Consider the following 17,382-nt stretch of genomic DNA (forward strand, 5'->3'; position numbering starts at 1 on the left):
TTTCATCCTCACCAATCACTGCACCGCAATGGCCACCACCCCCCCCCCCCCCACCCACCCCCTCCCTCTCCCTCTCCCTCTCCCTCTCCCTCTACTGAAGTCTTAGCGAGCCACTCAAACGTTAAGTAAAGCATCATCCACTCAGACGTTTGCTGATAGTAGCATCTTCTCTGCACTGCTCTGGCCAGCCCTCTGTCTCTCCACGCAAGCCACTCGGATGTTAAGGAAAGCGTCCAGTAAGCGTCCAGTAAGCGTCCGCCACGCGCCAAGTCCCGTGTTAAGGAAACAGTCGGCCCACATGCTTTTTCTGATAGCAGCATCCTCCTGAACGGAGTCGGCCAGAGCTGGGCCAATCCCAGGATCCACGCTGCAGCTGTGTGTGTTGTGTTCAGGACCCACAATGCAGCTGTGTGTGTTGTGTTCAGGACCCACGCGGCAGCTGTGTCTGTTGTGTTCAGGACCCACGATGCAGCTGTGTGTGTTGTGTTCAGGACCCACGCTGCAGCTGTGTCTGTTGTGTTCAGGACCCACAATGCAGCTGTGTCTGTTGTGTTCAGGACCCACAATGCAGCTGTGTCTGTTGTGTTCAGGATCCACGCTGCAGCTGTGTCTGTTGTGTTCAGGATTCAGGTCTGTTGTAATAATAATAATGAATTTAATTTATAGCGCACTCTACATTCAGCTGAATCTCAGAGTGTCTGTTGTGCTCAGCTCCTCTTTAAAATTCCTCCGTGCTCAGCTCAAATACCTCAGGTCATGTGGGGCAGTCAGATTGGCAGGCACGCGGGAGCAAAAATGGCAGATATTGGCATTTTTCTGTCATATCGGTCTAAGAACAGATTGGGGTCACCGACGGGTCCCATGTGGATTAGTAGCCCCTGTGCTCTTAAAAGCCCAGGCCACTGCCCTGCTTCACTCCCCCCATGTTCAGCATATGCTTGTCAATAAGCCATCTGGTAATGTCTAGCCCATTGTGCCATTGACACTGTTATATTGACCTGCTAATGGTTATTGTATTAATCATGCACTATGTCTGTGTGCTTCACATTTAACCACTGCTTGTTTGATGATCATACTGTCATTACAAGCTGTATTTATTCAGTTGAGTGCCATTTGACTGCAGTACACTTGCGGACAGACGGACTAACAGACTGACAGATTCAACGAAATGCACTCATTTGTAGTTTTCGAGTTCCTTCATATGGAAATTGGTCTCATTGTAGGATACAAATTAGTGACAGATGTGACTTAATTTGAATCTCGAAAACCCATCAATTTAAGGGATATGGACTTCGAATATTGATGAGTTTCATTGTTGTGCTTCTTGTATGACAGACCTGTTGAGTGATGAGAAGAAGCACGCACCTGGTTGAGTCAGCCATTGATGTTTCCTCTTCTGCCTCAGGTCTAATGACGGATATACAGTATATACTATAGAAACCTATATAAATGGGATCGATATAATCGATCAATGTTCCAATGAGGTTTTCTTCTCCTCCTTTTTTAGATTTAATGGCGGATTAGGTACCATATAGTTCATAGCCACCACCTACAGTAAACAGAGTCAGTATAACAGATCAGGCTCAGTCTATATGAGATTTCTGAGATTTCCCTTCCGGCTTATTATTATTTCCCCCACAGGTTCAGCTATCACCAGGGGGCGCTCTGAGCCACGCGGTGAGGAGCGCGGGGGCGTCTGCGGGGGCCGGCGAGCCGGCGGGGGCGGTCAGCAGCACCGGTGGAGCACGGTGAGCAGCCTGAGCGCCGACAGCGGGGTGGTGGGCCTGAGCGACGAGCGGGAGGACGAGGACGAACCGCGGCAGCTGGCCCAGCGGCACAGCGCCGGCGCCGAGGTGGAGCGCACCGACAGCGGCATCGGCACGGGACTGGCGCGCGCCTGGAAGAGACCCTCGGCCGCCCTGAGGGCCTGGGAGGCCCGGCGACCCTGCCCCGACTGCGGGAAGAGGGAGCTGGGGAACGACGGCGGAGGTGGTGGGGGAGGTGTGGACGGCGGGGGCGAGACGACGATTCGAGAGGAAGCCATGTGCGAGCGGTGTTCGAAGCTACGCACCGAGCGCAAGGAGGCCATCTTGGAGTTCCTCAACACGGAGGCTAGTTACGGCGAGGACCTGCGCATCATCAAGGAGGAGTTCTACTGCCCCATGCAGAGCGCCGGCCTGCTCAGTGCCGACCATCTGGCCGTAGTGTTCGGAAACGTTCAGGAGCTAATCGACGTCAACGAGCGCTTCACTGAACACCTGCAGGAGAGCATCGACCAGGCCTTCGACCAGGTGAGGTTAACAAATGCGCACAATTCCTGTGCTCAAGGCTGTGCTGTGCTGTGCTGTGTTCCAAGTCCTGTACTCAAGTCATCATACACATTAGGCATGGGGCTAATGTTTAAGGTTCATAATTGGATTAGACGAGTATTGTACGTTTTTTTTAAATCCAATAAAGAGAGTTAAATATTAGGATAGGTTTAGAGATCAGGATTAGGCACTTGCCAAGATGAATGACTGATGGTGAGCTTGAGGTGTTATGTGATACTTGTTCTGGTTAAGTCTGGTAAAGCACCTTGACACAATGTGGATCTTCAGCCACCACTTTTCTAATCCCACTTTCTAATCAGTCTTTTTATTGATCTGCACTTCTATCTTCCTCTCTAAGGTTTTGACCTCTCAGGGGTATCTACATGCACAGACCTTAGCTGGTTTTGTGGTCATCTGTCAGTCTCTCCTGCTTTTAGAGATTATCTCCCCATGAGATAATACCTAGGCTAGGGATTAAACAGCCTAGGGAGAGGACCGTACTCACACACACATCACAGACAGGTCACAGACATTGTCATTAGGTAGTCATCTACATGCACGGTTTTGGTCACTTTTGCTATCATCTACTAGTACCTCGTTTAGTAGTCAGTACATTTATTGCTTCAAGAGATTGCTGCCATAAGAGTTGCTAAAACAACAGCCTCGGGAGAGGACGGCACTTACACACCTTAGACGGTGTGCAGACCACAGTGGGGTGTGTGGCTGGGATGTCTCACCGACCTGCTCTCTCCCACAGGGTGACGAGGACCTGCTGTCTGTGTGCATCGGCGAGATCTTCCTGGAGTTTGTCAACATGCTGCCGGCCTTCCAGACCTACTGCCTGCAGCAGTCCGTCTCCGTCAACATGCTCAACACCCTGGAGAAGGAGAAGGAGCTGCTCAGGTACACACACACACACCAGGCAACGCCAAACCTCTAACGTCAGACTTACGTCTGTTTGTTCTGAGCTGGGTGGTTTGGACTGAAACTGATTCGTAGTTGCGGTTATCGCAGCAGGCTGACCTGTAACTGAGGTCAAATAACTGTGAGGTTGAGAAATAAGAGAAATGATCGAACGACTACTACTATAAAAAAGTGGTAAATCTGAATGGAAATCAGAGCCCAACACTCGTTAAATTAGCTGAAATATCTTTCTCTGTGTTTCAACATTATTTATTTTACCCTACACCTCTTTTCAAAGTGTTTAATAGCAGCGTGAATATTGGCATTGTTTCAGTCAGGCTGTCAGTCACTGTCGCCTCTGCTAATGGCACAGCCTAATCAAAACAGCGCCAAAGCCGCACCATAACTCACTTTAATATCCAATTACATTTCATTCATCACGAGGCAGCAGTATCGGCGCTGCGGAGCCGTGGATCAGTGTGCCACCCGCTCTCACTTTCTAAGTGCCCTCATAAAGTTGTGAGGGGTTGGGAAAGGCACGCGGCAGCATACGTTATTTAAGAGGTGTGTTTTCCTCTTCATCTCTCTGCCGCTCCACACCGCGCTGGCTCCTGTCTTTCTTAATGAAAGAGATGGAGAGTCATTCCTTATTTATCGACCCGAACTCTATTTCTGTCCGAGGGGCTGAGGTAATAACTATTTATATGCGTAGTGGGGGGGGGGTGCTGTGACACAGCAGTCTTGTCTGGTGATGTTTACAGTGGCTCATGCTGCGGCTGAGTGATAATCAAGTTTGTCTTGTTTGTTTTTCCACCTCACACGTCTAAACTCATGTCTTCTCCTCTCCTCATGGCCCCCTGCCCCATCTCATATCTCCCAAATCCCCTCCCCCTCCTCCTGGTGCACCTGAATTATTCACTCTTCTTTTTCCCATTACAAAATTATCTCTCTCTCTCCCTCTCCCTCTCTCACTATCTCTCTCTCTCTCTCTTTCTCTTCCTCACCTCTCTGCCTCCCCACTTCTCATCTGCTCCTTTTCACCTCCCTGCTCTTTCCCGCCTTCCGCCTCTTGACCCTTCCATCTCCTGCTCTCCTTCCTTTTGTCTTTTCTCCTCCAATACTTCTTCTCCATTCTCCATTTTTGTTTCCTTTCATCCCACTCTTCTTCTCCTGTTTGGCATATTTGCCGTCCCATTTGGCCGTTCTCAAACCTCTGCAACCACCTCCCTCCTCCTCCTCCTCCTCCTCCTCCTCCTCCCTGCTTGCTCCATTCTCTACTTCATTCCTGCCTCTTCCTAATCCCCTCTGTTCTCATTTTTCATTATTCTTTTTTTCCTCCTCCCTCCCACCTCTCATCTACTCTCCCACAATTTCTTTTTTCACCTTCATATCTCCGTCTCCCATAATATACATTTTCCATATTCCCTTTCATCCCGACTCATTTTCCTATTCATCCCACAATCGCTAATAATCACTCCGACTTCTCTTTTCATTCCACTTGCTTACGTTCCCATGCTTTGCCTCCCTCCCTCTGTCCTTTTCCCTAAATCCCCTAATCCTATACGTCCTTCCTACTTACATACATCCTACGTCCCTATTCTCCTCAATCCTGCACCCCCCCCCCCCCCCGTTCTCCTCTCTACCCCCTGCTGTCATACTCTCAGGATCTTCCTGGATGTCTCCCAGAATGACAACACGGCCCTGCGGCGCATGAACCTGCGCTCCTTCCTCATGGCCCCGCTGCAGCGCGTCACTAAGTACCCGCTGCTGCTCAGCCGCATCAGCAAGGCCACCAGCGACTGCCACCCGGACCACGCCCGTCTGCGCGAGGCCAAGAGCCGCGTGGAGTCTCACCTGGAGCACATCAACATGAAGACGAGGCAGGAGGGGCTGGGCGGCACGGCCACGTGGTCGCTGCGCTCGTTCCGGCGCGAGAGCCGCAAGAACCGCGAGGTGATCAACATCGAGATGCGCGAGGTGTCGCTGCGGACGGTGGGGTGGACGCGCGAGAGCACGCGCTTCGTCATGGAGGGGCCCCTGCAGCTGGCCCAGCCCACCGACGGACAGTGGGCCAAGAAGGGGAGCAAGGCGCTCAAGTTCCAGAACGTGCAGGGCCTGCTCATGGTGCACACCCTGAAGAGCCCTGAAGGGGGCGAGGGCGGGGGAGGGCAGAAGCCAGTGGGGGGGGAACTCGAGCAAGGTGGGGATATGGTGCGAGACGGCGTGCTCGTGCTCATCAAAGACAAGAGCAGCGGGAAGTTCACCGTACTCCGAGAGCCCATCCGCTTGGCGAACTGCGTGGTGTCGGCCGACCCGGATTGCGACGACACCTTTGAAGTGTTGGACATACGGCGTGAGGCATTTGTGTTCCGAGCTTCGGACAAGGCGCGCACCCAGCAGTGGTTTCGTTTGATCAAGAGGTACGTTTGCGATCTGGGACCGTGGAGGAAACGGCGGAACGCGCTGCCCAATATCATGATCAACACAATCCAAAGCCGGTCCTGAGACTGAATCCTGTGGAACACCTCGCTCCCTCAGCCAGCTGAATTTTGGTGTAAATAAAGTCAATTATTCTTGCCTCTTGCAGACAGTGTTACATGGATGAAGGCGAAAGTTTTTTTTCTGCATTCCATTCTTAATAGACGTGTAACAAAAAAGAAGTTTCATTGGCGTTTGTAAAAGGATTTAATAGTGATTTGATGGTTGAAGAATGATGCACTTTTTTCTACTGACTCGAGGGGGATTTAAAGGACACTTTGAAAAAACAAACAAAGAAAACAGATAAAGGTTGAATGCAGAGCCAGTTGAAAGACCAAATGAAGGATTCCCGGAACACTACCGGCCAGTGATTGTAAAAGTTGTTTGCTTTGCTACTGAAAAAGAGAAAGGAAAAAAAAAACACATGTGGGTGCTGACATTCACATGGTTACCGTGACAAGCATGACTGGAAAAAAAAAAAAAACATGTATGCTACAAAAGAAAGAAACTCTGATGATAGTAATAATGCACAAATCGGTGAACACTACTGTTAAACATCTGAAATCAATACTGGATCAGGATTTCAGTTAAAGGGGGGGGGGGGGGGGGAGTGTGAAAAGTCATTTTTTGGTGACCAAGGCAAGTAAGTAACGGCCCTTGTCCTGAAGAGTCCTGGGGTCATTAGCACTATCCACTGCCAGGTACATGCAGCGGTCATCAGGTCTAACCCTGCTTCTATCACTGTGCCCGACACACCATCGCTCCGCAGCAATAAACTATGGCAGTAATACACTAGTAGCAAGTAAGATATCCATCGCACAAAAGGTCATCAATTCTGGTAATGTCACAGTTGATGGAAAACATGGAGTTACAGAAACATGCTGTTGTTTTTGTTTGTTTGTTTGTTTGTTTGTTTGTTTGTTTTTTGCTCTTTCCTATTGACATCGGACCTGGTTACTCAGTCCTGGTCTGGGATGTGTTTGGATCACATTTGTGAGTGAGCAATCGAGGCCGTAAAGAATCAAAAGGTCGCGAGGGGATTGTCACTGAGCTTTTTGGTTTCATGACCAGGGTGCAGCAATAGCAGGAGGAATATGGGGGAAGATAAAGGTCGTGACCTTTTCAGAAAATGTCCCTGCATTGAGCCCTCAGTGATTAGGAAAGGGTGTGAACGTTTGTGCCTTGGGTTTTCACTTTAAAAAACAATGAGAATCTATTTCAGTCCTGCTCACACATACAGGCCCACCTGTGTCACTGAGAAGCTAGCCAGGAAAGGGCTCTAAAATGGCTTCAAGAAAACTATGAAAAATGCAGCACCTCAACTGCAGTCCCACCCATTTACTTCTTTCTTTTTTTTTTTCCTTTTTCTTTTTTTTTTCTTGCGTATTTGAGGTTTCCTCCCTTCTGTTCAATGCACTTTATAACTGAAAGCTCTGCAAATTTGTCTGTGAATGAAGGACATTCTTTCCTGTGGCTTTATCTCTATTTATGAAAAAAGCTTTACTTCGCCATTGTGGCGTTTTATTTGACAGATGTGTTTTGAAGGGCAAGACTTAAACAAAACCACAGTAGTAGAGTGTAGCAGGTAATATTTCCTCTACCATACCAGACCCCCAGTTATAGTGCTATACGTCCCTCGTTTGTTTGATTTAACACAAGCACACACGGATGTGGGCCTTCACGGTTTAGTCTCTGGACAGACATACTTGCAAGGGGCATTGGGATTAATGCCAGGCTCTGTGCATCTCTTCTCTAGTGGTATTAATACTGTTCGAATCTTTCAAGGCTTCCATAGTCATTGTCAAAAAAAAAAAAGTAAAAATAAAAGGTCACTGGAATTTCACGCGACAGTGGGCTAGCGACTGAGACCTGTTAAACTGTTAAATGCTTTCTTTTCACTATTTTCAAAACCTAATTTAATATTTCTTTTGTGTAATATATTGTGGATTATATTAAAAATACAATTCCAACGTGATTGTCTTTCCTTATGTTCTTATATTGGTATTCATGATGACACACACGATTACTGGGCTATAAAGACACATTACAGGTAAGATCAGAAATCTCTCTTTATTGGACTTAGGTTCAGTAGACTCACCCGTGTCAACCATACAAGAGTGCTTTTATTCGTATTGCTCACACACAGTGATAAAAGGAACCGCTCAAAACATTTCGAAGGTTTTTTTTTTTTTTACACAAAAAAGTTTAATCAAGTGCAAGAAGGAATACAAAAACATAACAGGTAAAACTACAGGAAGAAACAAAGACAAAAGAAGCTTACGAAAGGTTGCCACACCAATTATTCAAGGTAACTACTTCAAATTCAGACTCGCTAAGCACACAGTAACGAAATGTAAGACATTGGCACCGAAGCTTGCTTCCAGTAAAAAATATCCGTCAACAAAAACATCTGACATTTTGCAGACACGAAGCGATCACCCTTGAACATCCTGTCTCTCCCATTCTCTGCGCACACCAGATTGAAAGCGCAGCAGAATCACTCTGACGCCCTTGTCTTATGAAAGGCTCCTAGAGCCGAAAAATGCTGACCAGCCAAAGTGACGACACTGAGCAGAGGCCCTAGTGGAGAGACTGGGAATTGCAGAAAGGCAGAGTACATCACGTCACCCATGCACGAGAACCAGAACGCCACACACCATACGAACAGCCTAATGACAGAAGATAGTCGTCAGAGTGTAGAGGTTAGTGTGCTCTGATGCCTTTTCTTTGGGAAGCAGGTTTGTATTTATTTTGAAGGAGCTTTGGAAAGGGCTTCACTAATAGAACGTTAGGAAAACAAAATGGAATACTTGAGTAAATGCAAAACACAACTCTAGTCTTGAGGTAACAAAGTAGTGTTCTCCAGACTAAAAACAGGAATAATACGTTTATTTTTATATGTATGTATGTATGTATGTATGTATGTATGTGTTATGAGTGCAAAATGGGCTGATTTGCTTGCGTTAACAACATTCCTTGATCATACACTGAAATTGTTCAAGTACAGCATGTCAGCAGATCAGTGAAAGTAACTGTACCTAACACTAACTTGTCTCTGTGACAGAAACACAAACATGCAAAATACACATGAAAGTTTTGCAACTGGCACATTCAGCCTTACTTCACGGTCACTGAAAAAAAAAAAGAAGCAAATTTCAGCTGGGATTTCAGCAGATGATTCCTACACTAGCCTTATGACTGTCTATTTTACATCCTTTCCCATAAGTTTCCTAACCCTCCACTAAAGATAACATTCACACAAATATCCACAGAGACTTGTAGGATTTCTTTAAAAGAAAAAGAATCAGTCAAATTCACTGCCCCCTTTACTTTGTTTGCCTTGGCACCAGTGTATTACAGGTGCGACACAATTACACACACAAAAGCAAACTAAAAAGCACAATGCAATCACATTGCATGGAAGTAAGAAAGGCCGCAGCACTGAATACAACTGTACAAGCGAAATTGTTTCTCGACAGCAGCGAGAAATCTGTATCTTCTCCTCGATCAAACTATGGGCCTTTACAGCTTTGACCAACAGACTGCTCTCACTGTCTGTCTTATCTATCTCTCTCTCTCTCCCTCCCTCCCACACCCACACACACACACACACACACACACACACACACACACACTCACAAATACACTTACTCAATCACACTCACACACACACATACATACACACTCAACTCACTCACTCACTCACACACACACACAAACTCACTCATACACACACACATTCACACTCACATACATTCACACACACACACACACACGCTCACACACACACACACACACACGTCTGAGGCAGCTGGGCCTTCATTCACTATCTCCCCTCCTTTTTATCTCTCTCTCTATCCCTCGCTCCTTCCTCTCATCTATCCTGCTCGTACGCAGGCGAAGTCTCTGGGGTAAACCGTGGTTTGGGAGGAGGGAGTCCCAGCACAGGGGGATACAAGAGACCCCTGCACCTTCCTCCTCCTCATCTTCCTCTCCCCTCTCTACTTGTCTCCGCCGGCCTCCTGCTCCTTGGCCAGGCCGCGGATGGAGAGGTCGTAGACCACCTCCTCGATCTTCTTCACGTCGTACTTCAGGCCGTCGTAGCGCTTGCGCAGCGGGTCGTTCTTCAGGTTGAGCAGGCGGAAGCCGGAGTCCAGCTCGTTGATGAAGTTGGAGATGCGCAGGGGGCGCCCGTAGTCACCCGACGTCACGCTGTTTACTGCCAGACGAGACTGAGACGAGAACGCATCCATTACAATTTGGAGAACCAATTGTTGTACACCAATCAAATCTACAAATACATCTATACACAAAAGAGAGTGAAAAAAAGAGTGATACGAGTCATATATATCGTATCAATCCCTGCACTGCTTATTGAGCACTGAACTAAGCAGAGGCAATTTACAGCCACATTAATGAAAACAATGTCCATCCATACAGTGCTGTATATTAGCCAAGTGAATTAGGTTAGCACTTGGGATCTGTATAGTCATCACTTAATCAAGTTTAGCCTAATTACAAATACACCACTGACGATTACTTAGGCACATCGGGAATTCATTGCTACATTAAAGCTGTACTAAGTATGGGAGCTAACACAATTATAAATGCATACACAAAAGACTAAATGAAAGCTTTATACAGCTATCGTGTTCAAATTCACGCTATCCATTTCAATACATGATGATTAAGCTATCTTGACTGCACTAATCCCAATATTCTTATATTCCTGTATTTACATCACATCTACCTTACAGGTAGTTGTGGTAAAAATTCATATAAATTCCTGACTTATGGTGCGTTCATGAGGAACTGGGAGTGTTATGGCCTCAGAGTGGGAGAATACACCTGATCGCCTGTCAAACTCGGAACATCCCACTAGGAAAGTGGGAGATTAGGCTTGACGTCACTCCACATGGCAACGTTTGTGGTGAAAGATTTTTTTTAAATGTACTTATTTTGCGCACAAATAAGTCACTTCATTGTTAAATGTAGGTTGTAGCCATTAGTGCAGGTGACTGATGTTAAAAGACACTCAGCAGTTTACTTTTGTGGAACTAACTGGCTAACCTTCTGGCTAACTAGCGTACTTAACGTTTTCTAACTGCCAATACCGTTGTGTGCTTGTTGTCATTATGTGGACTCTCGGAACTCGGAAGTGGAACGTTCCAAAATGGGAACTGTCCCAATTCCCAGCTGCCTGAACACACGATTACCCACAGGTGCTCCAGTGATAATGCTGGATAATCAACACCCCTTGTTATTTACAGTAATCTAAATTTGTTTCAGAAAACGTGTGAATTGACTCACCAGTTCACTTGCCATGATGAGAACACCTGCCAAGTAATCTTCAACGTCCAGGTGAAATCCCTTCTCTCTGTCTACTTCGACTGGAAAGCAAACACAAGGGGTGAACACAATAGGTGAGACAAGTCCTAATGCCACCTTCACCTTCTATATTTGTCCTCTTAAGATGACATTGAAAATACTTGATAATACTAGGTAAGCGTCCTCAGTCTGTGTGGGCCCAAATCAGTTACTTACTGCCTAATATCTTGGCAACTTCTTCTCGAGTAACCAGGGATTCACTCTCCAAGTAGACCACGAACGCAGCAAGGAAACCCAGCCGTTGAAGCACAAACCTCCAATGCTCGTGAAACCTGCGACAATGAGAAGAAAGCCCCAAGTGAATAAGAAATGTTGCTTGCTTGTATGGAAAATGCAAAGGGGGTTAGAAAAAAAAAAACATGTAACCGTGCTGACCGATAATACTGTTCTACGGGGAACTTTGTTTTCAATTCTCCCATGTGCGTCCTCACGGTGCTGAACAGCTCACGCGCCTTCAGACACTTGCTGGGAACTGTCATTGGAAAAGATTGAAATGTTTGGTACGTAGAAGAGGGAACATAATATGCTTTGTGGAATAGCAAACGGGAACGAATTAGAGTTGAACAGTATCGTTAACGTACTGTCTTTGAAACCAGTTGGTTGATGTACACTTTGAAGCAGAGTCAAGATTTCTCTGGCTGTCTGTTCGAGGACTTGGACGACTTTCCTGATATCCTGAAAGAGAAGTTACAGTGTATCGTATGAGAAACAGATGTGAACGTGATCTGGGTAAAGCGAAGCAATCGGGAGTTTTGAAGATCATTCCAACAACTAATATGTACAACGTTAGGTCAGGTCGGTACCAAAAATGCTAAAGTTTGTCAGCTTGAAAACAAGCTATCTAAAGTGGTAAGTTAATGTAGGACCAGTTGCATGCACTTCACTCCCAAGTCTTAGGCTAGCATAATAGACAGCTAGTCACACGCCATTAAAAAATGTACCCACTGCGTAAAACACAACCTCATCAATCAGCGCAACCATTAATGTGGATATCTCAGCCTATCCAATCCTTAATAAAAGGTCTCTGTTGCTGCACTAGCAGAATACATATGAGGTATTTAACTGGTCGAGTAACGTTATTGTTTAACGTTACCTCTCGCACGTCTTGATCCGCGCTCAAAAAGCCCTGGATGTAAGTGAACATCTCCGTAACTGACATCTTGTAGTCAGCTCGATACAACACTGATTAATCTGAACAGTTCCGTGTAATTGTCACTAAGGATTTTTCCTAACGTTACCGTTACTTCAAGGTTGGCACAAAATATAACGTTAAATCACTTCAAGCTAATTATTACAATCGTTTTTAACGTCAACGTGCTTTGTGCTGTTGAGCGGTTGTCATCAACATGCTCCACATAAGGTCCTTCCTGAGTTTGTCGCATTAAGATGATGTCATCCCATCGCCAACGAAACGGAGCTCAATCACGCCCACTGGAGGGGGAAAAAATTGTCGACACAATATGCAACCAAGGGCTGAAGCGCTGAACACAATGCGTGTAGGTAGATAATGGTTCCGCTAATGGCACACCATAATGTTCTGGTCAACGTTCTCGGAACGTTCTAATCGTTCAATTTTCGAGCGTTCTAGGGTGAGGTAGGCATATCTGGAGTATGACTAGCGTGTCACTTAACGCATGAGGAGCGTGAAGTGAAGACAGCCCTGAAAACTATTCGCGTGTGCTGACGTCACTGGCGCGCGACGAACGATTAAACGATTAGTCAACGTTAGAAGAGCGTGGTTGATTAACGTGATTCACGTGTGAATAACAACAGAATAGGGTTTTGCTGGCGTGTGTGTTTTATGTTTAAACGGGTATAAAACGCTGGAAAGTCATAGTGGAGTCAGTTGTTCTTCTGAGAGTGAACAATGAACAGCATGCCGCTAAGACGAAAACAATGTGTGAGGGGGTCTTCTGCTACTAGCGCTGCAAGTAAGACGAATGCAAAGTCTCTTTCTCTAGCAATGTCTTCGGATGAAGAACAACACCACGAGGAAGAGCCCATCCGAGGTATGACACCCCGTGAAGACCCTGAAGACCCCATTGAGGACGTCCCGACCATGGCAAAGAGAAGGAGGAAGCAGAGGAAGGACTGCAGGATCCAGGACCAGGCGGTGGAGGAAAGTCTGGTGGATTTTTTCCGCGAAAACGAACTGCTGTGGAACTCAAAGAAGACAGAATACAGGAACAAGGCGAAGAGGCAACGGGTACTCGAGACCAAGGCCACAGAGCTGGAGATCGGGGTGGACCACCTGTGGACCTGGTTCAAGTCCCTCAGGGACATGTTCACTAGGCAAGTATTTATGTTTGAAATTATGAAAATGCTTCACATAATTGCCATGACTTTAATAATAATGGAATTTATATATTTACCATAGACTTATATCAGAGCTGCCAACTTTTAAAAAAACCTTGGAGTGAGATTGTGTCGGGGGTGACCAAAATTTTGCCTCACATGCAGCCACACGTTGGTGGCTCAAATATCAGGGAATTGGAATTAATTTGTCGTTGTGCCCTGCATTCTGGTGGTTTGTGGGGCCCAAACTCGTTGATAGGGGCGGCCTACTGGAGATGGACAACATTGGTTACATTCTGTGAAGCAAAGACATAGCTGAAGGTCCACCCCCAGGACATTTTGGTTTAAGGGAGAAATATTTTTCATTATTCAAAACCACCACATGTTCCATCAAACAAGTGCAACAAATAAAGTGCTTAAAGTGCTTAAACAGTAGCATTTTTAAGCAATACAATGGATCAACACATGACAAAAATAACTAAAAATGAGGTATCAGATGCAGATCAGAAGCTGGTTAGTCATTTTCTAAGATCTGTAGGCAAGGTTGTACTGGCCTGTGGCCTTCTTGGAGGCCTTGATGACCTCTGAGGGGGGCTCCCATCTGAAACAGGGCTCCAGGTCGGCCATCTTTATGGCCATTATTGAGGACAGGGTGCCATCCAATGCCAGGCTATTTCTGGTCTTAGTTTTGTTCAGTCCCACAACTGAAAACACCCTCTCAGCATCTGCATTCAAATGGGGCAACACCAGGACCAGCTTGGCGACGGCAGCAAGCCTCTCAAATTCTTTGGCTCCTGTCACCTATGGAAAATGAACCAAGAACAAAATGGAAAAACATACCATATTTTGTTTTGATTAATGCTGTAAGTATACTGTAACAAAGTTCAGATACAACATGCATAGTTTGCATCATGTATGACACAATGTATGCATGCATCAATAAAAGCAACATATGTAGCCATGCCACACCTGCCAAAAAGAAAGACAAAAAAAATTTTGTACCTTTATGTTTCCGTGTTGCCATTCCAGCCCAGAAGCTTTCCATCTCAGTTTCGTCCTGAAGGGAGGTTGTTGGCATGGTCTGATAATTCAGAAACTCCTCACCCAGGTGGTCATGCTCCTCTGGCCCATGGTATGGGAGGAGATGGGGAAACCTATTTATGAAAGTAGAGTTACAGGTTGTTAAGTTATAGGTATATTGTCATCAACCAGCAGCAGTTAATACACATCTTTGAGGAAAAGCCATATAAGAATAACTCATGTGCAGTTTAGGAGTGAACATACCTCATCATAAGCATTTTAGCTAAGATGATAGACAATAATTAAAGGAAAAAACTAACCTTTCAACAAAGTACAGGACATCTTCAATGCCACTTTCAGCCCTCTGCCGCACATCTACAAATTCTGCGTGTTTGATCAGTGGCACTTCCATTGGCAGCTTCTTAAGTGTATAGCCTACAGCACTTGTTGGGAAACTTAACACAGCTTCATGGAATGAATCCACCTGCCGTGGTGTGATGTCACCCTCATCAAGATATCTGTTAAGTTTAGCCCTGGTTGTGAACCCAATGTTCAACTTTTTCCCTGTACAGATACAGCATATCAGGTTAACATAAATGGTTTAACATACTGATGCAGCAATATCAGCTTGACACATAGGGCAAGAAATCCAACCAGAAGCTCACTTTTGGAAGGACTACCACAAACCTTAGGTTTCTACTCATGAAGTGGCAAAAGGCTAGGTACAAGGCTAAATATCACATTTTATCTATCACATATCACAGTGTATGATCATAATAATAGCCAAACACTAACCTGGCAAATGGTTTGCCTTCTCTTTATAGGCAATTTCACAAGGCTCCTCATGGCCTTGCAGAGCTGCTGGAACCATACATTTGGAACATAGCTTGCGTACGAATTTCACCATCTATGACAGACATTTACAAAAATAGTATTAGATCCCTGCAGATAACAGCTGAGTTTACATTCACCACACAAAATCAAGTTCACAAACACAAACGAATACTTTCTTTCAAGATTTAAAGTTTAAGAGAGTTAGTACTTAATTGAACCACACGTCATTAACATACCTAGTCTCTGCTCAGTTTGGAGATGAAGATTTTCTTCAGCGATGTAATCTCTTCCCGAGTTTTTACCGCGGTTGTCTCTCTTTGTAACTCTTCTTCTGTTGCTAACTTCGGGACTTCTTGGGGTAAATAAGATGTCTATGCAGCGAATAGTGTTACAGATGCGTTCCTTAGCGCCAGCTACCCTCGGGGAGTTTGAAAAGGAACGAACGCGTCTGCCCAAAATCAGATTTTTTTTTTTTGCCGTGAGAAATTGGATGTGTGACGTGAGTGCGTGTGAAAACATGCAAAAGACCGTGAGAGTTGGCAGCTCTGTTATATACTTACCATATACTTATCATATACTTACCATATACTTATCATATACTTACCGTATGCTTATAATATCTACCAGGTTGGACAAGAAGAAGAGTGGGGAGGGCCAGCAACAGTTGACGGAGAGGGAGATGTGGATAAAAGACAAATTTGACTTTTTCCACCGTGCTGTCAACCACCGCTCAAAGCACTTCCGGAGTGTAAGTATTGATGTGGATATTGGCCTAATCATATAATTATACTACAATATTGAATAATAAGTGAAAGACAAATGTATGTATAATTGTTTATTGTTTATTGTCAATTCCCAAACATGTTGTGTTTACCTGTGTCATTCCGTGTCTTTCCAGTTGAAGGTGATTAAAGTTGAAACTCAGGGGGAGCGGGCAGCGGCGGAGGAGAGGATTGATGTTGACGAGTTTGCTGAGATCGTCCCCGTCTTACAACGTCAACCTGCCCCAGCCCCGTCGGTGTCCTCCGACATGGAGACCCTCCAGAGGAAGGCCATGGAGAGCGGCGAGATGCTGACGATGCTGCGTGAGCAACTCCCGCCTCCCGAGCCAGTCACCGAGAGGACCACCTACGCCGCCTACGTCAAAAGTGTGCTGCTGGGGATGAGTGTAAAGGACTTTCGCCGGGCCCGGAAAGGCATCAACAAGGTCCTGAGGCCCTTCTGCGAGTCGGATTCAACCGACGACAGTGAGGACCAGCCCAATAGACTATGTTAATATGATTAATGTAGTCTCCTATGTCTACCAGAGAAGAAAGGGTACATTGATAGACTGCCAAAACAATAATAGTTTATCTCAGTGACCCTTCTCCCTACCTTGCTTTCCTTAGAGAAATTATCTCTTGCTTGATCTTTGCCTGACCTTTTGTTAAGAAACTAAACTCATACAACAATGAAACATTTTGGTTGTTTGGTTTGGTTCTTTGGTAGATGCCCAGAACTATTTTGCTGGTGGAAGGTGCAAGTTGTGTACCATAAACCAGCTCAGACTGCATAGTCTTCAGAGCTGATGTGAAGCCACCCTGGGAGGATTCCAAGTACGCGGTTTATTGACCAACCTGGGTAAATTATCTCGGGCTAAGTGGTAAATCTCCTAATAGAAGAGCACTTTGGCTTTGTTTTTAACCTATATTACCATCTTTTTTTCGTCCATATTTTTACTTGGGACAAGAACGATCGAAATCGGTCTAGTTTTGAGTTAGAACATCAAAACTCAAAAACAGAAACCGCAAAACACCTATACAATGTAATCGTATGGGTCATGCATCTGCGTAAAGGTAAACCTCTATAATTGTTATGATGTCATAATAAGCGTCTGATCACATGGAAAGGTGTAGACCTTTTTAGATATAGACATGTGTCTGTTTACCTCAATGGAATGTAGAATGTAAACTGTAATTTCCTAGTTTCTTTATAGTTATTGAGGAAAACAGGCAGTCTCTCTGTAGGGATCCTTCTGAATCTGAAAATGTTTTGGAAGACCAACAAGGTTACAAGTTGATATCCACTTTCGCACACAAGGTGGCGCTCATTGTCCGCTGCCGCTGCAGGCACAGGGTCAATCTTGCTGATACCTTGTTTACACGACACACAGACA

At 45.5% G+C, this 17,382-nt stretch overlaps 3 protein-coding genes across 3 annotated transcripts in view; 2 read left to right on the forward strand and 1 right to left on the reverse strand.

The window, feature by feature from the left end:
* Positions 1–7,665, forward strand: part of si:dkey-91i10.2 (uncharacterized protein LOC555224 homolog) — a 73,685-nt gene extending 66,020 nt beyond the window's left edge. The window contains exons 6-8 of the mRNA XM_042709305.1: positions 1,642–2,291; positions 3,067–3,212; positions 4,877–7,665. Of these exons, the coding sequence (XP_042565239.1) occupies positions 1,642–2,291; positions 3,067–3,212; positions 4,877–5,717 (1,637 nt within the window). The 3' untranslated portion in view covers positions 5,718–7,665. The remainder of the gene's footprint in view (positions 1–1,641; positions 2,292–3,066; positions 3,213–4,876) is intronic.
* A 1,789-nt stretch (positions 7,666–9,454) lies between these two features.
* Positions 9,455–12,509, reverse strand: tsn (translin). Its single transcript, XM_012841629.3, has 6 exons — positions 12,172–12,509; positions 11,660–11,753; positions 11,454–11,550; positions 11,235–11,350; positions 11,001–11,080; positions 9,455–9,922 (listed from the first exon to the last, which is right to left on the reverse strand). Exons 1-6 carry the CDS (start codon positions 12,235–12,237, stop codon positions 9,692–9,694), a joined length of 684 nt encoding a protein of 227 aa, XP_012697083.1. The 5' UTR covers positions 12,238–12,509; the 3' UTR covers positions 9,455–9,691.
* A 24-nt stretch (positions 12,510–12,533) lies between these two features.
* On the forward strand, positions 12,534–16,685 carry LOC105912665. The gene is made up of 3 exons (XM_031582251.2): positions 12,534–13,370; positions 15,855–15,975; positions 16,126–16,685. The coding sequence occupies exons 1-3, from the start codon at positions 12,946–12,948 to the stop codon at positions 16,501–16,503; spliced, it is 924 nt and encodes a 307-aa protein (XP_031438111.2). The 5' UTR covers positions 12,534–12,945; the 3' UTR covers positions 16,504–16,685.
* Positions 16,686–17,382: the final 697 nt, after the last annotated feature.

This window comes from Clupea harengus, chromosome 2 (assembly GCF_900700415.2).
Source record: "Clupea harengus chromosome 2, Ch_v2.0.2, whole genome shotgun sequence".
Classification (NCBI taxonomy): domain Eukaryota; kingdom Metazoa; phylum Chordata; class Actinopteri; order Clupeiformes; family Clupeidae; genus Clupea; species Clupea harengus.

What these genes read in the sequence shown, in the direction of transcription:
- tsn (XM_012841629.3), bottom strand. Translation starts at nt 12,237, where the DNA reads ATGTCAGTTACGGAGATGTTCACTTACATCCAGGGCTTTTTGAGCGCG. An exon ending in CCCGTAGAACAGTATTATCG is followed by an intron (nt 11,351 to 11,453) that starts GTCAGCACGGTT and finishes TCATTGTCGCAG; the next exon opens with GTTTCACGAGCATTGGAGGT. An exon ending in AGTTGCCAAGATATTAGGCA is followed by an intron (nt 11,081 to 11,234) that starts GTAAGTAACTGA and finishes TTTGCTTTCCAG; the next exon opens with TCGAAGTAGACAGAGAGAAG.
- LOC105912665 (XM_031582251.2), top strand. Translation starts at nt 12,946, where the DNA reads ATGAACAGCATGCCGCTAAGACGAAAACAATGTGTGAGGGGGTCTTCT. An exon ending in CTCAGGGACATGTTCACTAG is followed by an intron (nt 13,371 to 15,854) that starts GCAAGTATTTAT and finishes AATATCTACCAG; the next exon opens with GTTGGACAAGAAGAAGAGTG. An exon ending in GCTCAAAGCACTTCCGGAGT is followed by an intron (nt 15,976 to 16,125) that starts GTAAGTATTGAT and finishes GTGTCTTTCCAG; the next exon opens with TTGAAGGTGATTAAAGTTGA.